Raw genomic sequence first — 26017 nt, 5'->3', positions numbered from 1 at the left:
AGAATGACAATAAAGTTTTTTGAATCTTGGATCTTGGAGATGGCTCCAGGCAGAATATAAGGTGTTGCTCCTCCACTCTGAGAGTGGCCTCGTTGTGACAAAAGAGGAGACCATGGACCAACATGTTGGAACAGGAATGGGGATAGGAACTAAAATGATTGGCCTCTGGGAAATTCCATTTTTGCCAAATAGAGCAGGTGCGCTCAACAAAGTAGTCCCCCATAGATGCTGCCTGACCTGCTGAGTTCCTCCAGCATTCTGTGTGTGTTTTGCTCTGCTAGGATGTGTTCCTTTGATGAAACATATTGTACATTTGTACAACGATCATGGTACATTCAGTGAGGAGGAATACACAATTATTTCGTTTTGACATAGAATTTTCTAGGCAATGTTTCTTAAACTCAGAATATCAAAATTTTTAAAGACGTTATTGCTATTGCTCAGCCAAGACTAACTCTGCAGAAGACTGCTGCCAACGCATCTGCTGTTTTCTACTAGTTACAGCCTGCTTCCCGAGGACTGCTGCTGGCTTTACATTTACAAATCAACCATGCAGATTCTGTTTTGGACTCCTACATGGTTGTAAGAAGAGTCTTTCATAAATCATAAATAAAACCAGAAAATGCTGGAAGTACTCAACAGGTCAGGCGGAGTCGGTGGAAAATAAACTGATTTAACATTTCAGCTCAAAGACCTCAAAGTTCAAAGTATACAACCCTGAGATTCATTTTCTTGTGGGCATACTCAATAAATCTATAGAATAAAAACCATTACAGAATCAATGAAAGACCCCCCAACTGGGGCATTCAACCAGAGTGCAGAAGACAACAAATTGCGCAAATAGAAAAAGAAAGAAACAATAATAATACACAAATGAGCAATAAATATCAAGAACATGAGATGAAGAGTCTTTGTAAGTGAGTCCATAGGTTGTGGGAACATTTCAATGATAGAGGTGAGTGATGTTGAGTGAAGTTATCCCCTCTAGTTCAAGAGCCTGATGGTCGGGGGGTAATAACTGTTCCTGAACCTGGCGGTGTGACTCCTGAGGCTCCTGTACCGTCTTCCTGATGGCAGCTGCTAGAAGAGAGCATGTCCTGGGTGGTGGGGGTCCCCGATGATGGATGCTGCTTTCCTGTGACGTTTCATGTAGATGTGCTCGATGGTTGGGAGGGCTTCACCTATGATGGACTAGGCCTTTTCATCAGTTTGACCCAAGATATGTACAGAGCAATGTTCTACATAACCATGTAGATAATACGGTTTTATTGTTATTGGTTCAGGGACAAATGCTGACTTTAGAGGAGATTTCTCTTACTCATTTTCAAAAAATGTCACGGGATGTTAATACTAGACTGAAGGCAGATATGATGAGGAAACGGGATTCTTAAAGGTACAAAAGAATGCAGTTGCTGATATGCAAAAAACAAGATGCTGGAGAGTCTCAGTGGGTTAGACAGCATCTGTGGAGGGAAATAGAGAGTTGATGTTGTGGGCCAAGACCTTTCAATTCGACAGGTTTTGAAAGAATCATTGAAAGTTTATGATTTGTGGGTAAGATGTAGCTGGATATAATAGAGATTTTTAAGCAAGGATGTAATGATGAGGCTTTATAAGGCATTGGTCAGACTGTACTTGGAGTACTGTGAGCAGTTTTGGGCCCTTTACCTGAGAAAAGGTGTGCTGGCATTGGAGAGGGTCCTGAGGAGGTTCAATATAAATGATCCCAGGGATGAAAGGGTTAACATAAGAGGAGCATTTGATGGCTCTGGGCCTGGACTCACTGAAGTTTAAAGAATGGAGGGTAATGTCATTGAAACCTACTGAATATTGAAAGGCCTAGACAGAGTGGATGTGAAGAGTATGTTTCCTATAGTAGAAACCTTATAATAGGGGAGTCTAGGACCAGAGGGCACCACCTCAGAACAGAGGGACACCCACTTAGAACAGAAATGAGGAGGAATTTCTTTAGCCAGAAGGTAGTGAATCTGTGAAATTTATTGTCTCAGATGGCTGTGGAGGCCAGTTCATTGAGTATATTTAAAGCGGTGGTTGATAGGTTCTTGATTAATCAGGGCGTCAAAGGTTCCAGGGAGAAAGCAGGAGAATGGGGTTGAGAGGGATAATATATTGTCATGATGGAATGACGGAACAGACTCGATGGGCCAAATGGCCTAATTCTGCTTCTATGTCGTATGGTCTTATAACAACCAAGGAAACAGTGATATAAATACTAGTTCAAAGATGTTTTGAAGACATCAAAAATTGTGTACCTCCACTCCAATGGAAGAGCATATTTTTCATGTGAAACTAGTTCACATTGTTATTCCAAATCACCATAATCAGTCCTAGTTCCAATCCAGTGGTAAGCAGTACATTTTGTGCATCAATTCTCAACAGAGATAAATATGGTTTGGGTTTAGCCACTGCCCAGAAACATGTCCATTGGCTCAATGAGTCCAACGAGCCCAAGACCCGATGAGCCTAGGCATTCATGTTGTACTCAGTTGCGTAAATCTTAATTACTCCCATTTTAATCCCCCCATGCTCTGCCACTCACCTACGCACTAGGGTTAGTTTACTGTGGCCACCAACCTGCACATCTTTGGGATGTTGGAGGAAACTAGAATACCCAGGCAAAGCCCTGCATTCACAAGGAGACTCCACACAGACAGCACCAGGGGTTAACATTGAAGCTAAGTTGCTGGAGTTCATAGTTCAAAGTTCAAAATAAATTTCTTTTCAAAGTATACATATGTCACCATATACAACCCTAAGCTTCATTGTCTTGCATCTGGTGACATACATGTACTTTTGTGAGGCAGTAGCTTTACCAGCTGCACCACTGTGATTTATCAGAATGGTGCAGAGTTAAATGGTTAATTCATTAGTCCAGGTTGCATACATTTGGCAATCTGATCAAGGTATTTAAAATGTTAAGAGGAATTTGTCAGGCCTGCACAGGCAGGCACCTCTCAGTCTCCACCTAATTACAGGAGTCACCTGCCAACTCATTACCTGCCACCTATTTAAACCCAGCTCTCATCCACAGCCCTTGTTCACTTATCAAACCAGCCAATCTCAACCTGTTGCTCCTAGTCTTCAGTTAACTTGTATCTGTTCTCTCTTGCTTTGTGGTCTCTCATGGCTTGTTATTTTGATAATGAATAGTAAAATATCATTTGCTGCTCAATCGTCTCTACCACTCCACTTTTGGGTCAAGCTTCCTCTACATTTCCTGACAGAATGGACAAAGAGTGTAACAATGAAGTTAGAAAATGAGAGGTATAAATCAAGATGCAACATTTTACAAGAAGGATTATAGAAATAGAACGCAGAACATAGAAGAGTACAGGCCCTTACTAAAGGGAGTCCTTCAAGCACCAGTGTAGCGTAGTAGTTAGCACGCTGCTGTTACAGCTCGTAATGTTGGAGTTGGAATTTCAACGTCACCTGTAAGGAGTCTGTACGTCCTCCCTGTGGAATGAATAGGTTTTCTCCTGATGCTCTGGTTTTCTCCCACAGTCCAAAGATGTAGTTAGTCGTCGTGGCTATCCCTCGAGGTCGAGGATGATGGTCTTTGTTCTGAAGAAGTGGTCCACAGAGTGAAGACGCCTGTGCATGTATTTGTTTAACATGTACTTGATGTTGCACTCCAAGAAGCACATAATACTTCACAAATCAACCAACTGATTCCAATGTCATGGCACGACGATTGGAGCTGATGGATTTGTTGCAGCCTTCATCCGCCTTCACAGCCGTTGAGTTTGAAGTAACTTCGTCCACCTGTTCCACCGTTGAGGTCTTGGTTGGATTGTTCTTTGTCAGGGACCTCACCTTCAACCTTACCGCCATGTGTGAACCTACCAGGAGCATAGCTCCAGACGGCATTGCTCTCGGGATCACAGGACCACACAAGCTTCTCCACCGCGACAAGGTGACAATCCACGGAGAAGACCAGTTAGTAGGGTAATTGGTCGGTGGTAAATTGTCCCATGATCAGTCTATGATTAAATTGGGGGATTGCTGGGTGGCGTGGCTCAAAGGGGTAAAAGAGAGCATATTTCATGCCGTATTGTAATAAATAAATATGGGAGATAAGAGGATGAAAAGTTTAGAGAGGGAACACCAGATTGTAAGAAATTTGTAATTGCTGGCAGACTGATGTCAGAAGGCTGCAGTGCTGGAGGAAGGGAGAGATGGGATCACAAAGGACTTTGAAAACCCAGGGCTAAATCTTAAGATTGTAGTTGTGTTTGACAGTAGGGCACAATGGAAAACATACATGATGAACAGCTGTGCTGGACGGTCAAAGGCGTGGAAGCTGGGTGTCCGAGTTATCAATAAACAAGATGCTGGAGGAACTCAGTGAGCCAGGTATCATCTGTGAGGGGGATAGAGACAGTCAACATTTTGGATCGGGATCCTTCATGTGGACTGCTGAGTTATCGTTATTAAGTTTGTACATGCATAGATGAGCGGCTTTAGAGGTAAATGAGCTGAATTGCAGTTTGTTCTATAGGTGGATGAAGTCGATAATAAGATGTATACAGAAGCTCTTTACAGGGGCAAACCTTAGACTGCAGATTCCCTGGTTCAGTCAGGGAGAGGGATAGATTGGTGGACAAAATACAGTTAATGCCAGGGACTGAAAATAGTACAAATCCCATTTCCAGAAAAGTTGGGATATTTTCCAAAATGCAATAAAAACAAAAATCTGTGATATATTAATTCACGTGAACCTTTATTTAACTGACAAAAGTACAAAGAAAAGATTTTCAATAGCTTTACTGACAAACTTAATTGTATTTTGTAAATATACACAAATTTAGAATTTGATGGCTGCAACACACTCAACAAAAGTTGGGACAGAGTTAAAATAAGATTGAAAAGTGCACAGAATATTCAAGTAACACCGGTTTGGAAGACTCCACATTAAGCAGGCTAATTGGTAGCAGGTGAGGTATCATGACTGGGTATAAAAGTAGCGTCCATCAAAGGCTCAGTCTCTGCAAGCAAGGATGGGTCATGGCTCACCCCTTTGTGCCAAAATTCGTGAGAGAATTGTTAGTCAGTTCAAAAGGTACTGCCTAAGAAACCATCGTGCTACTGTGACAATTATAGCCACCTGGGCTCGGGAGTACTTTGGAAAACCATTGTCACTCAACACAGTCCGTCACTGCATCCAGAAATGCAACTTGAAATTGTATTACGCAAGGAGGAAGCCATACATCAACTCTATGCAGAAACGCCGGCGAGTTCTCTGGGCCCGAGCTCATCTCAGATGGACCAAAAGACTGTGGAACCATGTGCTGTGGTCAGATGAGTCCACATTTCAGCTAGTTTTCGGAAAAAACGGGCATCAGGTTCTCCGTGCCAAAGATGAAAATGACCATCCAGATTGTTATCAGTGAAAGGTGCAAAAGCCAGCATCTGTGATGGTATGGGGGTGCATCAGTGCCCACGGCATGGGTGAGTTGCATGTATGTGAAGGTACCATTGACTCTGAGGTGTATATTAGGATTTTATGTTGCCATCAAGGCGACGTCTCTTCCCGGGACGTCCATGCTTATTTCAGCAGGACAATGCCAGATCACATTCTGCACGAGCTATAACAGCGTGGCTTTGTAGTCACAGAGTGCGTGTGCTTGACTGGCCTGCTGCCAGTCCAGATCTATCTCCTATTGAAAATGTATGGTGCATCATGAAGAGGAGAATCAGACAACAGAGACCACGGACTGTTCAGCAGCTGAAGTCTTATATCAAGCCAGAATGGACAAAATTTCCAATTGCAAATCTACTACAATTAGTATCCTCAGTTCCAAAACGATTGAAAAGTGTTATTAAAAGGAAAGGTGATGTAACACAATGGTAAACATGCCTCTGTCTCAACTTTTGTTGAGTGTGTTGCAGCCATCAAATTCTAAATTTGTGTATGTTTACAAAATACAATTAAGTTGGTCAGTAAAACTATTGAAAATCTTTTCTTTGTACTTTTGTCAGTTAAATAAAGGTTCACGTGAATGAACATATCACAGATTTTTGTTTTTATTGCATTTTGGAAAATATCCCAACTTTTCTGGAAATGGGGTTTGTAGCTTTGGTCTTCCAGTAATTACTAAATCTCTGCTCATCCAGCACTGGATGTCAGACAAAGAATGAGCTAACTTAGAGACAGTGGAAAGGTGGAAATCTTGAGAGAGGCAGTGATGAGGTAGAACTGGATGGAACTAGTTGTAAATTTATTTGTCATTAAGAGGAAGTGTCATTAAAAGTAGTGTCAAAATGGTTGTTGTGATGCGTCTAGTGTGGTAATGTAATCGCTCTCACTTTCAGCTTCCACTGCTGGCTTGCAGTCTTGTGAAAAGGAGAGCTGAATGTGTAAGTCTGTCCCTGCCAGTACAGCAAGCCTCATGAAGTGCTTCCTTGCTGGCAACACACAGAAACTGAACTCCCTTCAGACTCAGGCTGAACTACAGAGGATGAGGAGGAGGCTTGGCCCCGGAAAATGTAGCACACAGGCCCACCAGTGTGTGGACACACCCTGTTGCTCATGAACCAGATCCCCAGCTATGGATAAATAGCCCCACAGCCTTGTAGGCAAGCCTTGGGAGAGACGAAGGCTACGGGAGTAAACCCAGACAGCAAATCCAGAGCAGAGCACCTAAGGCAGCTGAACAACCTTGAACATCCTTCTGATAGCTCCCGCAGCCAAGCTGGTGCCAGACATATTGCTTCATAAACATAGAAAATAGGTGCAGGAGTAGGCCATTCGGCCCTTCGAGCCTGCACCACCATTCAGTATGATCATGGCTGATCATCCAACTCAGAACCCTGTACCAGCCTTCCCTCCATACCCCCTGATCCCTTTAGCCACAAGGGCCATATCTAACTCCCTCTTAAATATAGCAAAGAACTGGCCTCAACTGTTTCCTGTGGCAGAGAATTCCACAGATTCACCACTCTCTGTGTGAAGAAGTTTTTCCTCATCTCGGTCCTAAAAGGCTTCCCCTTTATCCTCAAACTGTGACCCCTTGTTCTGGACTTCCCCAACATCGGGAACAATCTTCCTGCATCTAGCCTGTCCAATCCCTTTAGGATTTTATACGTTTCAATCAGATCCCCCCTCAATCTTCTAAATTCCAATGAGTATAAGCCTAGTTCATCCAGTCTTTCATCATATGAAAGTCCTGCCATCCCAGGAATCAATCTGGTGAACCTTCTTTGTACACTATCTATGGCAAGAATGTCTTTCCTCAGATTAGGGGACGAAAACTGCACACAATACTCCAGGTGTGGTCTCACCAAGGCCTTGTACAACTGCAGTAGTACCTCCCTGCTCCTGTACTCGAATCCTCTTGCTATGAATGCCAGCATACCATTCGCCTTTTTCACCGCTTGCTGTACCTGCATGCCCACTTTCAATGACTGGTGCATAATGACACCCAGGTCTCGTTGCACCTCCCCTTTTCCTAATCGGCCACCATTCAGATAATAATCTGTTTTCCTGTTCTTGCCACCAAAGTGGATAACTTCACATTTATCCACATTAAATTGCATCTGCCATGAATTTGCCCACTCACCTAACCTATCCAAGTCACCCTGCATCCTCTTAGCATCCTCCCCACAGCTAACACTGCCACCCAGCTTCGTGTCATCCGCAAACTTGGAGATGCTGCATTTAATTCCCTCATCCAAGTCATTAATATATATTGTAAACAACTGGGGTCCCAGCACTGAGCCTTGCGGTACCCCACTAGTCACTGCCTGCCATTCTGAAAAGGTCCCGTTTATTCCCACTCTTTGCTTCCTGTCTGCCAACCAATTCTCTATCCACATCAATACCTTACCCCCGATACCGTGTGTTTTAAGTTTGCACACTAATCTCCTGTGTGGGACCTTGTCAAAAGCCTTTTGAAATTCCAAATATACCACATCCACTGGTTCTCCCCTATCCACTCTATTAGTTACATCCTCAAAAAATTCTATGAACTTCGTCAGACATGATTTTCCTTTCACAAATCCATGCTGACTTTGTCTGATGATTTCACCGCTTTCCAAATGTGCTGTTATCACATCTTTGATAACTGACTCTAGCAGTTTCCCCACCACCGATGTTAGGCTAACTGGTCTATAATTCCCTGGTTTCTCTCTCCCTCCTTTTTTAAAAAGTGGGGTTACATTAGCCACCCTCCAATCCTCAGGAACTAGTCCAGAATCTAAAGGGTTTTGAAAAATTATCACTAATGCATCCACTATTTCTTAGGCTACTTCCTTAAGCACTCTGGGATGCAGACCATCTGGCCCTGGGGATTTATCTGCCTTTAATCCCTTCAATTTACCTAACACCACTTCCCTACTAACATGTATTTCCCTCAGTTCCTCCATCTCACTGGACCCTCTGTCCCCTACTATTTCCGGAAGATTATTTATGTCCTCCTTAGTGAAGACAGAACCAAAGTAATTATTCAATTGGTCTGCCATGTCCTTGCTCCCCATAATCAATTCACCTGTTTCTGTCTGTAGGGGACCTACATTTTTCTTAACCAATCTTTTTCTTTTCACATATCTATAAAAGCTTTTACAGTCAGTTTTTATGTTCCTTGCCAGTTTTCTCTCATAATCTTTTTTCCCCTTCCTAATTAAGCCCTTTGTCCTCCTCTGCTGAACTCTGAATTTCTCCCAGTCCTCAGGTGAGCCACTTTTTCTGGCTAATTTGTATGCTTCTTCTTTGGAATTGATACTATCCCTAATTTCCCTTGTCAGCCACGGGTGCACTACCTTCCTTGATTTATTCTTTTGCCAAACTGGGATGAACAATTGTTGTAGTTCATCCATGCAATCTTTAAATGCTTGCCATTGCATATCCACCGTCAATCCTTTAAGTGTCATTTGCCAGTCTATCTTAGCTAATTCACATCTCATACCTTCAAAGTTACCCCTCTTTAAGTTCAGAACCTTTGTTTCTGAATTAACTATGTCACTCTCCATCTTAATGAAGAATTCCACCATATTATGGTCACTCTTACCCAAGGGGCCTCTCACGACAAGATTGCTAATTAACCCTTCCTCATTGCTCAATACCCAGTCTAGAATAGCCTGCTCTCTAGTTGGTTCCTCGACATGTTGGTTCAAAAAACCATCCCGCATACACTCCAAGAAATCCTCTTCCTCAGCACCCTTACCAATTTGGTTCACCCAATCTATATGTAGATTGAAGTCACCCATTATAACTGCTGTTCCTTTATTGCACACATTTCTAATTTCCTGTTTAATACCATCCCCAACCTCACTACTACTGTTAGGTGGCCTGTACACAACTCCCACCAGCGTTTTCTGCCCCTTAGTGTTATGCAGCTCTACCCATATCGAAAGCCTTTCTTTGGACTACACTGGTGAGGCTGAGAGCGGGATCTTGATGACTGGGCATCTCAGGATCTCCATACCTTCCGTCCAGACTTGTGATCATCACCCAGTGACCTTCGAGACAGACAGATATCAACCCCATCACCCAGGACATGCCCTCTTCTTATTGCTACCATCAAGGAGGAGGTACAGGAGCCTGAAGGCACACACTCAATGTTTCAGGAACAGCCCCTTCCCTTCTGCCATCAGACTTCAGAATGGACAATGGACCCATGAACACTACCTCAGTATTTTTCTCTCCCTTCCTGCACTGCCTATTTAATTTTCTTTTTTATATATACTTCTTATTGTAAATTATAATTTTTATTATGTATTGCAATGTACTGCTGCTGCAAAACAACACATTTCATGACATAGGCCAATGAAATTAAAACTGATTCTGATTCTATGTTCTTCCTTGATGATCAGCCATGATCATAATAAATGGCGGTGCAGGCTCGAAGGGCCGAATGGCCTACTCCTGCACCTATTTTCTATGTTTCTATGTTTCTTATGTTCAAAACAACATTTGCACTCAGCCACTAACACTACAGCATATGTTATGATCATTTGTCTCACTGCTGCTGGGTCTTTAGTCCACTAGCTGTTAAGCATATTCACACACAACTAGATTAGCAGGCCTAACAAAGCTAACAAATAGTTAGTAATCAACAGGAATTCTGCAGATGCTGGAAATTCAAGCAACACACACCAAAGTTGCTGGTGAACGCAGCAGGCCAGGCAGCATCTGTAGGAAGAGGTGCAGTCGACGTTTCAGGCCGAGACCCTTTGTCAGGACTCAAATAGTTAGCAATAGTCCTTTTACTCAGGCTGTGCTCAGGTCCAAGACTCTGCTACTAATGGAAACATTCTTTCCATGTTCACTCTGTCCAGGCCTCTGAGTATTCCGTATACATCAGTGAGATCCCCCCCCCCACCCCATCCTACTGAACTCCATCGAGTACAGGCCCACAGTCATCGAACACTCCTCATGCAGTACTGTACAAAAGTCTTAGGCACATATGTATAGCTAGGGCACCAAAGACTTTTGCACAGTACTGTATTTGTCAACATGGAGTAGAGAGCGAGTTTGTAAATCTGGCGGGAGCAAAGGACATTGGGAATGGCAAGGGTAGAGCACCATGGGAGGGGTGTGGAACGGGTGGCAGAGAAGGAGTGCCAGGGCAGCGGTGGCACGGGTGAAGACACACCTGGCCCTGAGGTCATTTGATTCCAAACAATTGGTTTATTGATCATTACAGAATGTCTCGCTGTGCTTCCAGTTCCTTTCACCCCTCTCCCATCCCCTTTTCCCATCTATGATTCCCCTCTCCCTGCTCCCCTCCCACTCTCAGTCCACAAAAGAGACCCATATCAGAATCAGGTTTATCATCACTCATACATGCAATGAAATTAGTTCTTTGGGGTATATTTAAGGCAGAGATTGATAGGCTCTTGAGTGGTAAAAGAATGAAGGATTGAAGAGAAGGCAGGAGAATGGAGTTGAAAAAAGCAGTCATGGTTGAATGGTGAACCATACTCAATGAGCTGAATGGCCTAATTTTGCTCCTATATCTTTTGATGTATTACTTTAAGCTGTTTATATTGCAAACTATTCATTAAGCCTACTACTGAGAACACTGCTAGTGTCTCAATTTCCTGTCACAAATTTCATCAATGAGAAAGGTGCTTAAGAACTATGTTTGCTCTTGATAAAGATTGAGTTCTTCATAGCCATCATTCGTCCCAGAAATTTTAAATTAATATCCTGATATAAATATCCCATGGGAATATTTGAAAGTAGATTTCTGCCCAGTATTTATCCTTCAACCTGTATCAGTGAAGAACACTATCTGATCTTTTTTACAGACCTTGGTGCATAGAATTGGCAATGTGATTTCAAGCACTAAAAAAAGTATTTTAATGGCTGCTTGGCCTTCATTGAAAGGGCTGTCTGTGGGGAAGATTTATTTCAGAGTTGTATGCTGCACACGTAAATGTACTTCTAATCTTTATATAAATTGAGACTTCCCTTTTAAGGTGGAGTGATAATTGGAGGGAGATGCTGAAAAAAATTGCTTCTGTTTTGTACATTACACTCCAAATGAAAAGTTAACTCTGTTAAAATTTTGGGTGGCAGTCCTTATACCAAGTCTGAATTCTTCTGCAGTTGCTTTTTGGTTGCAATATTAATTTATTTGTTTATTTAGCCCAAACGATCTGGAAACAAGAATTGGACAATCTCACTTCCCTGGTGGCAGAGGAAATCAATTGCAATAAGTTTTATTTTTTGTAGACTAGAAACAGCCGTGGAGAGGTGGGCGAGCGGATGGCTGAACAGTGTGTAGGTGAGTGGATCGGTTCCCCGGGTCAGGACTCCCTGCAGAGGGGAGGGGGGCTCCTGCCCATAATCTCGCGAGAGGACATACTCTGTTTTATTGTTGATTAACTTTTAATCGGTTCGGCGGGCCCCCTTTTTCCCCGAGCCGGGACATTCTCGCTTTAAGATCCAGGGAGTGGAGGGGGATTTTGGGGCCGAGCTGCTCAGAGACCGCGGCGAGGGTAGGTTCAGGGCCGATGTGGTGTAATTCAGGCCGCCGCCAGGCCCGATAAATCCCTGCCCTCCCGCCATCCCTTCGCCTGTCGCTCGATCTGTTGGCCGGGACAACTGTCGGGGTCGGGCGCGCCTCCTCTCATCACCCAGGCCGCCAACACTAGGTAAGCGTTGTGGCTGTAGGCGACGAGCAGGCCGTGGAATGGCAGCAGGTGTCCGCCGCCGGGCCCAATTGGACCGGGTTCCTGGACTCTAACTGGAAACACCGCTGCCTCTGTGAGGTAGCCTTCAGCTCCAGGCCCGAGGCCTGGTTTGGGAAAGGGGTGGCTCAGTTGAAGCGGCGACCGGGAATTGTGGGTGGGGGAAGAGGGAGACGATGGGGGGGCTGGTTGGGGAGTGTTTTATTTTGGCTTCCCTGCCTTACCCCAGAGATTCGGTGTAATTTAACACCCCCTCCCTCCACTGCCAAATAGTGTCCGCTGACCGTGACACTGAGCATGCGCGGCCATTGGACGGCCGGGATTCCCGGGAACTGCACCTGCGCATCGCCGTCTGGCCGAAAGCTGACCGCTTGCCGCATGCGCAGCTGTTGGTGTATGGACTGCGCCTGCGCAGGAGTCGTAGTAGCCTAAACCCCTGTAAAATAGTGAGTTCAATGGGACCTGCTGCTGGGGTGGGAGTGGAGGTAAAAGCTTTTGATGTGGGTAGCAGAGGGTTTCTTTCCAAACCGTCCCTTAAACTTATCATACTTTCTGTGCCCCCTCCATCTCTGTCTGTCCCAACCCCACCTTTGCTCTCCTCCCTCCTTCAAATTTGACCCTGCAAAATGTTTTTCTTTTATGACATCTGACTTGTGTAGCGTTACAATTTTTTTTGCATCTGTACTGCGTTTGAATAGGGATGTTGGATATACCTAGTTTGTTTAAAGTGCACTACACATTATGACAGCTTTGTTTATTTTTACAAAGGAATTAAACGATGGAAGCATTGTTCACCTTTCAAGACATACTTTCTCTGTACGCCCATTTAGTTTGCTGATTAAATGTTTTTCATAATTTGAAGCATATAAATTTTCTGTAGTAATTAGATGTAAGTATAAATTTTGTTTTCATTATTGCTAAGGTAGAGCATTTGATCTGCATGTATATTTAAAAATCCTTTGCCATCTTTTAAATATGGTATTGCTGATTGTAAATTATTTGTATTTGTTGGTTGATTTCACTGAGTCAGACCTTGAGATGAATGTTATACATTTATGAAAGGTTCAGCAACTGCTTATCAGTTACATGGTGAGTTGTGACTTTTTTCTAGTATAAAAGATTATATATAATACAGATATTAACAGCTTTTATACTCTTCACTTTTTCAGAAAGTGGAAGTGAATAATGAATCAATGCATTTTGAGGTAATTAGTCCAGTAAATTACTTTATAGGGAATTAATCCAGCAATCTAATTTGTAGATTTATGTAGCATTGCCTTTGGTTGAATGAATGTGAAATTATTTTAATGTAGAATTGGAACAGAGGAGCTTATTCAATTTACCTGAGAAAGTCAATATACTGGTATATTTCTCTATCCCTTGTTGCCTCATTAACTTAAATTGTATTAGATCTTGTGTTTACCTGAGGTATAATGTGTTCTGCATACCTTTTACAATGTAGAATAACTGAATATAAGCAGCTATCAAGTTTAATTACTTATGTGAAGAATCTGTTATTTTTATGTTAAGTTTCTTTGAAATGCTAAATACTGAAGTTTAATGTCTGGATTTTTTTTACATAATGTGAGGAATGAAATTATTTTTCTTAAGTCATTCTGCAGGCTACTGAGAACTGCTTGTTCTTGCTGACAACTGATGCACCATGAATTTAAGACATGTCACTTAGGGACAGGCAATTTTTTTTGTGTGACTGTATGTTCACTGCTATCTTGTATGTGCTATATGTGCCTTGTGCTGTGTATGACTATTGGTACTGCTTTGCACTTTGACCTCAGAGGAACAGTGTTTTGTTTGGTTGTATTCATGGATATTCATTTATGGTTGATAATTAAACTTAAAGTGGTACAAAAATTGAATTGAATGGCTTTTTACTATGTTTGGCGTGTTTTTTTTGGTTGAAAGTGAATGACATTTGGAGCACTTGTTTATTGTCATGTGATTTAAGCTTGTTATTTGTTAAAGGAACAGCTTCTATTGTTCTGTCTCTGTCAAATCTTTCCGAGTATTTATTATGAAGTAGTTTTATTAAATAGATGTCAATGGACTGAAGAGAATTTTGATCTTGAAAGTTTGCTTCCTAATTTATTGGAAGTATATTGAATCCATAAACTAGATTCATCCTGCACCAAAAGTCTTGTATAATATAAATCTCATCTATAATTTTTTTTAAACAAAGTACTTTGGGATGTATTTGCTGGTGTTGATTGTCATCTTAGATTATTGTATTGAGGTTAGTTAAAGTTCAAAGTACGTACAATGGTGCTAGAAAGTTTGTGAACCCTGTAGAATTTTTTCTATCTCTGCATAAATGACCTAAAATGTAATCGGATCTTCACAAAAGTCCCAAAACTAGAAGAAGAACCCAAATAAATAAGTAAATAAATAAAACATTATACTTGTTCATTTATTTATTGAGAAAAATGGTCCAATATTACATGTATTTGTTGGAACAAGCATGTGAACCTTTGCTTTCAGTAACTGGTGTGACTGCCTTGTACAACAATAACTGCAACCAAATGTTTCCGGTAGCTGTTGATCACTCCTGCACATTGGCTTGGAGGAATTTACTCACTTTAGTTTATTGTCGCCAAACGATTTATACTAGAGTGTACAATCATCACAGCGATATTTGATTCTGCACTTCGTGCTCCCTGGAATACAAATTGATAGTAAATAGTAAAAATTTTAATTATAAATCATAAATAGAAAAGGGAAAGTAAGGTAGTGCAAAAAACTGAGAGGCAAGTCTGGATATTTGGAGGGTACGGCCCAGATCCGGGTCAGGATCCGTTCAGCAGTCTTATCACAGTTGGAAAGAAGCTGTTCCCAAATCCAGCCGTACGAGTCTCCAAGCTCCTGAACCTTCTCCCAGAGGGAAGAGGGGCTAAGGCACAGGTGACCCCTGTTTCCATCCAGGGAGTCAGTGTGGACATGGTAGAGGATTACAAATACCTGGGGATACGAATTGACAATAAACTGGACTGGTCAAAGAACACTGAGGCTGTCTACAAGAAGGGTCAGAGCCATCTCTATTTCCTGAGGAGACTGAGGTCCTTTAACATCTGCCGGACGATGCTGAGGATGTTCTACGAGTCTGTGGTGGCCAGTGCTATCATGTTTGCTGTTGTGTGCTGGGGCAGCAGGCTGAGGGTAGCAGACACCAACAGAATCAACAAACTCATTCGTAAGGCCAGTGATGTTGTGGGGATGGAACTGGACTCTCTGACGGTGGTGTCTGAAAAGAGGATGCTGTCCAAGTTGCATGCCATCTTGGACAATGTCTTCCATCCACTACATAATGTACTGGGTGGGTACAGGAGTACATTCAGCCAGAGACTCATTCCACTGAGATGCAACACAGAGCGTCATAGGAAGTCATTCCTGCCTGTGGCCGTCAAACTTTACAACTCCTCCCTTGGAGGGTCAGACACCCTGAGCCAATAGGCTGGTCCTGGACTTATTTCTGGCATAATTTACATATTGCTATTTAATTAGTTATGTTGCAACTATAAGGAAAACTAATTTCTCCTGGGATCAATAAAGTATGACTATGATTAAGATCAGGACTTTGAGTTGGGCATTCCAAAATATGATTTTTTTTTCTTTTTAAACCATTCTGTTGATTTATTCTTGTTTTTTTGGAGAATTGTCTTGTTGCATTATCCATCTTCTATTAAGCTTCAGGTGACGGACTGCTACCCTAACATTCTCCTGTAAAATGTCTTGATACAATTTTGAATTCGTTGTTCCCTCAACGATCGCAAGCTGTCCAGGCCCTGAGGAAGCAAAGCAGCCCCAAACCATGATGCTCCTTCCCCATGCTTCACAGTTGGGATGAGGTGTTGGTGTGCAGTGCCCTTTTTCCTCCAAACATAGTAATGTGCATTTCTGCCAAGAAGTTCAACTTTTGTCTCATTTGTCCACAGAACGTTGTCTCAGAAGCATTGTAGAACATCCAGGTGGTCTTTGCAAACTTTAGATGTGCAGCAATGATTTTTTTTTGTTAATTGGAGAGCAATGGTTTCCTCTGTGGTGTGCTTCCATGAACACTGTTCTCGTTCAGTGTTTTTCTTATAGTGGACCCATGAACACAGACTTTAGCAGGTTCTAGAGATTTCTGCAGGTCTTTTGCTGTTGCCCTTTGGTTCTTTTTTGCTTCCTTCAGCACTGCACATTCTGCTCTTGGTGTGATCTTTGCAGGACGCCCACTCCTGGGGAGAGTAGCAACAGTACTGAATTTCCTCCATTTGTAGACAATTTCTCTTACTGTGGACTGATGAACGCTCAGGCCTTTAGAAATGCTTTCGTAGCCTTTTCCAGCTTCATGCATCTACAATTCTTCTGAGGTCCTCTGAAAGTTGTTTTGATCAAGGCATGGTGCACATAAACAGATACTCTGATATTAACCTGACTTTGTGTGTCTTTTTCATAGAGCAGGGCACCTCTACAACCCACACCTCCAATGTCATCTCATTGATTAGAACACCTGACTCCAAATAGCTTTTGTAGAAGGTATTACCCCAAAGGTTCACATACTTTTTCCAAAAAATACATGCAATATTGGATCATTTTTGGCAATAAATAAATGAACAGTTATGTTTTTGTGTTATTTAATTGGGTTCTCTTTATCTAGTTTTAGGACTTGCATGAAGATCTGATCACATTTTAGTTTGTATTTATGCAGAAAAAGAAAAAAATTATACCAGAGCTTTGCCACTGACTGCAGTGGAGGCCAAATCTGGGTATATTTAAAGCAAAAGTTGGTAGTTTCCTGATTGGTCAGGGTATCAAAGGATGTGGCAAGAAGGCCGGTGTATGGGGTTGAGTGGGATCCAGGATCAGTCATGATTGAATGGCAGAGCAGACTTGATGGGCTGAATGGCTCTTATGTCTTATGGTCTGAAGGGTTCAAAAACTTTCCAGCACCACTGTATACTATACAACCTTGAGATTTGTCTCCTTACATGGAGCCACAAAACAAACTCACTGGAACCCATTTAAAAAGAAAAGACCATCAAACACTCAATGCAAAAAAAAAAACAACAAATCATGCAAACAAAAGTAAGCAAATAGCATTTCAGAACTAAAGTTCACGAAAGTGAGTCCACAGCTGCAAAGCCAGTTCTTTTCTGCAGCCAGTCCAGGAGCCCATTAGTTGCAGGCTACAGCCTCAGTTCAGTACCTCCAGCCCCAACAACCTGAACTTTTCAAACTGGCCCAATTCTTAAACTGGCCAAACATTGGCTTGCTCTTCATTCTCAGACCTGGGCCCTGCTGCTTCAGTATACGTCTGGGCCTTGCCTTGGATCTGTCGCTTTGAATTGGCTCCAAGTCCAGTCCAGCAAAGGTCAAACATTGGCTCATTCCTCGCTCTTGGGCTTGTGCCCTGCTGCCTCGATTCGGTCTGTATTCATCACGCCACAACTGCCCTGCACCTTGGAGACTTCAGTTCACCCTGCAAAAACGCCAGGTCGTACGGGTGGTTTGAAAGCTCAACTCTGAAAGGGAAGTTACAGGCTATTGATTGCAGTGATTGTTTACCAGCAAAAGTGTCAGTAATAAAGTGTTTAGTTTTGTTTGCTGCTAGTAAGATGTCGCTGTGTTTTACCAGCAATATCTTTGGAAACTGAATTTGGCCCCTTGTTGTTTCAGGTGGACTAAGGAGCTAATATAACAGAGGATTGTTAATGGGTTTTGATGGATATTCAGATATACAGTGGATTCTGGTTTATTGCGGCATATCAAGGCCAGTACGTTTTGGCCCAATTAAGCAGCTGTCCTAATTAGGAAATAGTTGAAATGGTTTTTAAAAAAAACAAACTGTTTAACCAAGTAATTAATGTATTTAAGTGAAATACAGAACAAATTAAAGCATTACCAATACGTCTACAGAGTTGTAAAACTGTGTTGGCTCTTAATAGTTATGGATGAATTTCTCCGTCAAATGTATGCTGCAGTGTTGTTTTGACTGTAAATAAACAAAATCAGCGCAGACATCAAGCGCAGATAATGGCCTGCCTTCATATGATGCTTTTGGTAATTGCATCTTCCAAATCTTCATTTTCATTGCAACATTGAAGATGATTGTCCATACCTTTTGAATTCTTCATAGTTCCTAACTTGTTGAAGTAGTAAAATTGTTTCTGGCATCTTCAAGCTTGAAACCACAGTGAGCAAAGTACCTTTGAATTGTCTTGCTGCTTATTTCTCACCAACCATCAGTGGTTTAAAAATTGCTGCTTTTTGAACGCAAACACACGCAACTGGCGCTATTTAAAAATTGATTGTTTTAAGCATGATGTAGTGTCTTATGACCAAACAAGTGCACGCAACTGACACTAGTTAGAAACTGTTCAGCAACAGTCTCCTGTCTCATGGTGAAGCAAGGTTTCCCAAATAAACAATGGGAATCCTGCCTAGTTTCTCCGTCAGTTTTTGTTTTTTAAGGGTTATCCCAAATAAGCGGCTGCCCCAATTAACTGATGGCCTAATTAACTGCACTGTATTTCATCAATACATCTTTCTGGGGCTTGCCGAAGGTGTTTTCAGGACACCAGATTATGTTCCTAGACATTCTCGATCCAATTTATTTGCAAATATTTTCTTCTGGGGTCGGAAGATGTGTTTTAATTGCATGAAATCCCATCATATTATTTACAGGTTTCTGCAATCCTGCTGCTCTCAGATGAGATGATATGATAAATGTTAAAATAAACCTTGTCAAAACTTACTAGGTGTTGTTGGCATGAATCATGTGATCAGACAGGAAGTTCAATCAAGCCTTATAGGCTTGAATTAAATGAAGTGTTTTGAACTTTTGTTGTCTTGTAAAGCTACATACTGAATTTTCAGGGATATTGCATGTCAGACTTAAAGCTTGTAGCCTTGGAGTTTCTGTTACAGGTTTTCCCCGCTATCCGAAAGTACAACGTTCCTGTGAAACCTTTCGTAAGCCGAAATGGCGTAAAGCGAAGAAGCAATTACCATTAATTTATATGGGAAAAATTTTTGAGCGTTCCCAGACCCAAAAAATAACCTACCAAATCATACCAATTAGCACATAAAACCTAAAATAACACTAACATATAGTAAAAGCAGGAATGATATGATAAATACACAGCCTATATAAAGTAGAATAATGTATGTACAGTGTAGTTTCACTTACCAGAATTGGGAAGATTTAGCCAAAACTGATCTGTAGAAAAAAACTGGGCACGTAAACGCATGCGCACACACCTGCCCACGCAATGCTTCGCGGTCATGGTAGTCTTTCTCGGGATAAACACAAGTTTAAAGTGGGTGCCTTTTTTTGTAAAAGTGAAAATCCTCTTCGGATTTCTTTCGGTTAGTGAAAACAGGTACTAATGTAGGTCTTTCGTAAAAGTAAAGTGGGGGACACCTGTATATACAGGTTAAATACTTTAAAATTCAGGATAGTATGGCCTTTTTGCAAATGTAGCTTTTATAGGCTGTAATTTACTAATGTTAGAGACTTCAGTGAAGGGCCAAAGCCTGCTGCTCAAGGCAATGGAGAGACGAGATAGGAGAATGAATATGATGTTTCTTCTTGTAATGGATCAGGTGAAGGGGAAAGTGTTGCTCTTGACCAAATTACCATGAATGGGACAGGATGAGTGGATTGCAATCAGTCCTGCATTTGGGCAAGGTATCTTGGCCACTATTTTGTGTCCAGGCAAAAATTCAGACAAGGAGACATCTGGAATTATTCTGTTTCTTAAATATTTATATTTTAAAATCCTACCAGCTTTGGCGATCACCCACTTCACAGCCTTATGGAAATATAAAAGGACAAAATATTCTAACTCCCTAAAATGTGACAGAAGATGATGTCAGATTTTGAAGTTGTCTAGGAGGTATCTGTTCTCGGAGAGGGAGTGTCATTGTAGTAATAGACTGGCCTGAATATGATTTCTAGACTACAAGACCAAAAGCAGGTTGTGTCCAGTGGAGTTTTGTGTACAGTATATTGACAAGGAAATGTATGTGCAGGTATAGATTTTCCATGATAATATATTGCCACCAAGGAATGGCAAGCAGGTTGGAATAGAGGACAGAATAATGGTTAATAAATATTACAGAGGGGAGGTGCAGATGTCAGTTACATTGTTTGTCACAATTATCTGCACTTAATTAAGGGTATAAAAATCAAACTACACAGATGCTGCAAAAAAAGCTTGGGCAGCTGAAGAAGTGTCTGACGGAAAAATTTGGAAATGATAAATGTGGAGCCATTGCACCAAATTACAAGATTTTAAATTAAAAAAAAAAATGTGGAGCTCAGGGACATAAAACGTATACCTAAACATATGCTTAATAGAGTTAAGCATTTTGGGTTACTGTTAATAGCATTTTTGAGTGAAAAGAGCAGTGATGGATCAATGCAAATTATTGGTTGGGCCACAGAATGTGATGTCTAGTTTTGTGCACATTGTAACAGGAATTGTGTTAAGACCATGAGGGTTGTGGGGGGGGGGGGGGGGTGGTTTGCAGGGAATACAGAGCAGATGTTCTATATGTCACCAGGTATGAGGAGTTTGCTGTATGTAAAGAGAATGTTGATTACCAGAGGTGTGAGGTGAATATTCCATTTTGAAGGTTCTCTTGTAGCGGTAATCTTTTTTGTAAAAAAAAGTGTTTCTACTGTTTAACAATTGGTAACTGAACGCAATAGATTTAATATTGTAAGAACAAAGAGAGTGTAGGAGATTTTTTTATTTAAATGTTTTGCAAAGATGCAGAATAACTGACTCACTTGGAACAAGCAGGATTTATAACATCTCTTTTTAGAGCAGTAGGTAAATATTTAATAAAAGGAAAAATTTTAAGAGGAGAAAAGATCAAAAGGACAGGATTTAGTGGACTGCTCTTTCTTGGTAGGCCTAACAGCTTCGTTCTCTGCTGTAAAATTCTGTGATTCTCCTTGGCAATGTTCTATGACAGTGCAGACAGGAAGTGTGTGTCGTCTTAAGATGAAGTAGGGCTCGACAGTAAAAGATGGTTAGACCAGGGCATGAGGTATTATTCAGTCCCAGTTTTTTTTTTAGGTTGTGCTTAACTTTTAAAATGTCTTTGTCTCCCTCAGCCCTGAGGTTGAATCAATCAGTGCTGACCTGCAGTTTGAACAATGTTTCTTTTTCCTCCCCTTTCCATTTTCCCCTCCCCCACCCACCCTTAATGCTTTGAATAATGCTTTGAACCAGATTTTGTGTACATACATGGAATGTAAACCCATCTAAGATGAATCTCTTCCTCGCATCTTTTTATAAACCTGGTGGGAAATGAGTTTTTGTTTTTTTTTTAAAAAAATCAGTGCTTAAAATGTATCTGTTAAATCTTTTGAATGATTGTCTTTGGAGAGAATATATTCCGATAAAGGCAGATCCACAGCACCTTTTATAAAATGCTACTTGGGAGTAAGGCTGAAGAGCCTGTTCATTATAAGGTGAGCCTGTTTTTGGTTCATGATTCTGAGCTCTACTCTTCTGAAAACTGTACTTGTCATTTCTAAAGTCTCCATTTTGGTTAAAGTTGAATTTAATAGAGTGTAGATAGAGGGTTAGATACTTTTCATGGCTATATGCATTTCTAATGTGTGTATTAAAAGAACTATTTGCTGTAAATGTAGAGAAGTACATTCCACAGATCATTAGAAGCCAATCTGCTCACTCTGGTACTTTGTATGCTTGATACCTGCAAGTTCTGTTTGTAATTCTGTACTACCATTTCCAAGCTGACATGCAATATTTATTGCACCTTATTTCTTTGAAATAGCTCTGCTTCAAATTCGTGTGTTTGGTTACTTTTGTTTGAACCCACAAATTTTCCAAAGTTTAATTGTTGTTTGAAGCTCCCAGTCATCAGGTATTGAGTAACAAATATTCAGTATCTTGTGTTTATTTTTTTAATTAAAGTTTGCCTATTTGAAATTTATTATTTTCTTGCTTTTGTGTTTTGCCTGCAACCTTTAAATTGATGCCTTTCTTTGTTCCACCTTTGTCCAATGTAACTGGCAATCTTGAGTGACTAAAATGAGAACCTAGCCTTGAGCTTGTGCACTGGTGTAACTACATTTTAGTTACTCCCTTGTGGTAAAATCCCATGAGCATTTAATTAATTTTGGTGATTTGCATTGATTTGCATTGTTTTATCTTTGAACCCAAACTCCCCTTGAATCTTGGAATAAAATTTAATCTAAACTTTTGTGCTCTTCACTGATTTTGTTTTTTAATGATTCTGACATTGGTGCAAATGTCCTTGTTCTCTTTCCCATAATGCCAGAGTCTCTAGTGTGTGTGTTACATTGAAATTTATTGCTATCTGTGTGCTTGCATGTATGCTTAACTGCAGCTTTATCAAGCCTTAATTCTAGCATTAGATCTGTGCGACTTTTAAATTGCAATCGCCCCAAACAATGGGCTCTTTCAATTAATGAATCTTCTTGAATCTTGCTCAAATGCATCTAATTTTGTTCCACTTTTGTTCAATTGTTTAAATCAACAGCTTCTTTATCTGGACTTGGAATCCTCCTGACCTTTTGTGATTTGCTGCATTGATCACACTTTTTTTCACTATTTGGAAAGGGTGGATGGTAGGGGTCTTCTGGAAAGATGAGCATCCCTGATATGAATAGTATGGGAATTAAGGATTTGAGGATAAAACTGGGATTTTTGTGAGTTGATGCTCGAAGAGTCCATTGGGGATAAAATAAACCTGGACTGAAAATGCCTGTTACCATTTCATCTTGAAGATGCTCTTTAGTTTGTAGAATTTTTTTTTTACTAATTATGTTTGATACACTGCTATTAGGCTGGGTTAAAGCCGTTCCTGTGAATGACCAGAAAACAAACTAGATGCAGGAATTCTTTAGGTTTAATCCAATAGAAAGCTGCCATGCTTGGTGTGGTCTGAGAAAGTAACATCTTTAACCTTCAATCATGAAAAAAGGCATGTTGTCTTCAATTACTTTGGGTTTGAGTGCATGACTTAGCCCAACTGAAGAAAGTAGTTCTAGAAATACAACTTGAGTAGATTTATTTTATTTTTTGGAGAACTGCAAAAGGAGCTGGAGGAAAAGCAAACAGTCTAGCTTCAGAGATCTGAAGTGGCTTGTATTGGGGTGTGGTGAGAAATCAAGAATAAAAGGCCTAATTGTAGGATGAATGTAATCTATAGCAAATGTTTAAAAATATAATTGAGTCCAAATGTTAGGACAGAATGAAATTCTGTTCCACTCAGCATGCAGTACATGTGCATTATGTTAACTGTGTAATGTAATACATTTGCTCATTGCCAAAACTAAGATGCTGTTTTTAGTATTCTGCCAATTAATTTTTGAGTTAATACTATAATTCAGTATCTCAAACGTTACAGCATCTTGTTCTGTATGTGTTCTCTGTGTACATGCAGTATATCTCATTTACACTTGTTCTCACTTTTGCTTGTACTCCTTCCTGAGCACACTTGCAGGAAAAAAATCTGTTATAAAAGCCTCGAGTCCTCTCAACTAAGCAAATGTGCACCAAAAGCAGATATTTTGTTTCTTTTTTTTTAAATACAGAACCTTAGTTGGGGATAATTTATTTGTATTGCACATGATTTCCTCTCCCTTGTGACAATGTCCATATTTCATAGAAATGAGAAACCTTTGCAGGATAGTGACATCAGCTGAATAATTCTACAGTCTTCTCATTTTACACTAAATATTTTGGATGATTCATTGTCTTTTTTTTAAGATTAAAAACCAAGCTGTAGGACGTCCTTGCATAAACAATGCTAGCGATCCAGTGATTCACTGAGGGACTGTGCTTATGAATATTCAGTGAATGGAGAGAGAAACGATATGGCATAATCTTGGAAGAGCAATGTTATCATTCAAGCTTTTCTTTATTAAATTATACCACCACCTTGAGAAATCCCTTTCATAGCCCTCTTAAAGAAGCACGGAGAAAATTAAGGTGATCCTCTTGAAGCCTGGAATTGCTTGCTCATCCTTAGATAAAGGTGGATGAGGGCAACAACTTTCGGGGGGAGGTGGGGAAAGACCAGTGTCATCTACATAAAATACTTGTTTAGGAAAGTAGCCATCTTCTGCAATGAATGGTGGGTTTATCATTGCTGTTAACCTTTGAAATGTTGTACTGAAGATAGAAAGCCTTGAGCAATAGCTATAACATTTGGATAACAATGAATTGGTATTAGGCAGCAGAATTGTACCTGGATGTTACTGGACAGCTATCTTCTGTGTTGATGCCTCTGGAAAGCTTTCATCTGCCACAGTGTCTACTTGTGCTGTCTATCCCCAAACAAATACTACTGTAATGTCAAATCAGCCTTTTTCTCTTGCTTCTCCTCCAGAATTCAATCCTTTGCCCATTTTTGAACCCAAGCTGTGATAAGATCTGTAGCTTGAATGAACCTAATGAAATCAAAGATAGGTACAAATCAGCAAAGTATTGTTTGTTAACACTTGGATTGGTATGGCAATAATTGGATTGTTCAGGCTTTTGTGTACTTGAAAATTTTCTATTGTGCTGTTAGATGCCAGTGTTGAAACCAAACTGGAACAGTATGGACAGGTGCAGATAATTAAGGAGTGCAAGTCTTCTGTACTATAGCCAAGGTCCTGAAGTACGTAGTCTCTAGGCTTTGTGCCTTTTTTTTATCGTGCAAAGCGAATTAAATTTCATGGATTCTGTAATAACAGGAGTTCATGAAGCTGCTGAGATGGATCATGGACTTGGAATTTCTGGTTGTAGTTTATTTCAAATGCTACATCCTTGGGTTGCTCTGCAGTTGTTGAAGATAGAAATGTCCCTGATGAAGCTGCCTTCATCTCGTGTTTAGTTGTTTATTGTCAACACCTCTACAGAATGGTTGTGACAGGACAGAAGGACTTTGCTCATCTTTGGATCACCTAGCTGGATGTATAGTATGCTACTTGGCGCTTGTGTATTCCTATGGTACAGTTTCTCCAGGCTGGAAGTGTACTTTTAGGTTTTCTTTCTATAGCTGCTGGCATTTACACATACTCATTCAATCTGGCTTGAACTTTTAACTTGTGATATGAGGTGCAGGATATCATTGAAACCTTGGGCAGAGATGATTGTTCTTTCAAAAAAAAACATGCAAACTCAATCTCGTTTTAGCAAATACATTAGCATTTTTATATTAAGCTAGTTATTTTTTTTCTTTTGTGGTTGCAGCTTAAACCCTCACATCAAAACCAAGAAAGCAAGGTCATTATTTTCTCTCTGAAAAATCATTAAAGCCTGCTGTCAGTATCGCTGACAGTTCTAAGTCTATTGTAGAAGGGTTGGACATGGTTCTAATGTCTTTTCACAGTACATCCATAATTTGCAAAAACAGTCATTTTGATTGCAATGTGTGGATTTCTATCCAAACATGACGTGTTATTTAGTTTTCCACCTAATTCACACTTGCCATTCTGCTGGGTGTAGTTCCTGTTGAGTGGCAACCCCATGATATTGGTCAAATCCATTTGCTTGATGTAGGTGCCCTTAATCAGCTTTGTGTAAGTCATGGCATCTTCGTGCATGTAGTTCTATGTCTACTAATTGGAGAGAGATGCTAACTCATTGAAACTGCAAATAATTTCCTTCTGCTTGTTTTGGACGCTAATTTTAGTTCCGTAATTTGAAATGTGATTTTTGTGAAGTAAATGTGATGCACTCTTGAAATGTTGAAAAGATAGTTTTTAAGAAAGACACTTTCTAAGTTTTGTTTTTTGCTAAGCATAATTAAGAGATCAATTTCAAGGTGCTACAGATATTTTTAAACAGTTTGCGCTGTCATCAAA

General features: G+C 40.6%; 1 protein-coding gene across 9 annotated transcripts in view; it reads left to right on the top strand.

Moving 5' to 3' along the window:
- Window positions 1-11691: 11691 nt before the first annotated feature.
- tlk2 (tousled-like kinase 2) overlaps window positions 11692-26017 on the top strand; it is a 178115-nt gene continuing 163789 nt past the window's right edge. For 4 of the 9 annotated variants that reach the window (XM_072249857.1, XM_072249856.1, XM_072249849.1 and 1 more), the window contains exon 1: window positions 11692-11753. In XM_072249857.1, coding sequence (XP_072105958.1) covers window positions 11735-11753 — 19 coding nt within the window. In that variant the 5' untranslated portion in view covers window positions 11692-11734. Of the gene's footprint in view, window positions 11754-11819; window positions 12124-13328; window positions 13365-26017 lie in introns of those variants that run through there. The other 5 variants (XM_072249853.1, XM_072249851.1, XM_072249860.1 and 2 more) reach the window with 4 other exon arrangements.

Source organism: Mobula birostris, chromosome X, assembly GCF_030028105.1.
Source record: "Mobula birostris isolate sMobBir1 chromosome X, sMobBir1.hap1, whole genome shotgun sequence".
NCBI lineage: Eukaryota > Metazoa > Chordata > Chondrichthyes > Myliobatiformes > Myliobatidae > Mobula > Mobula birostris.
Note: the sequence above shows the minus strand (reverse complement) of the source record. Positions and strands in the feature narration are given on the sequence as shown.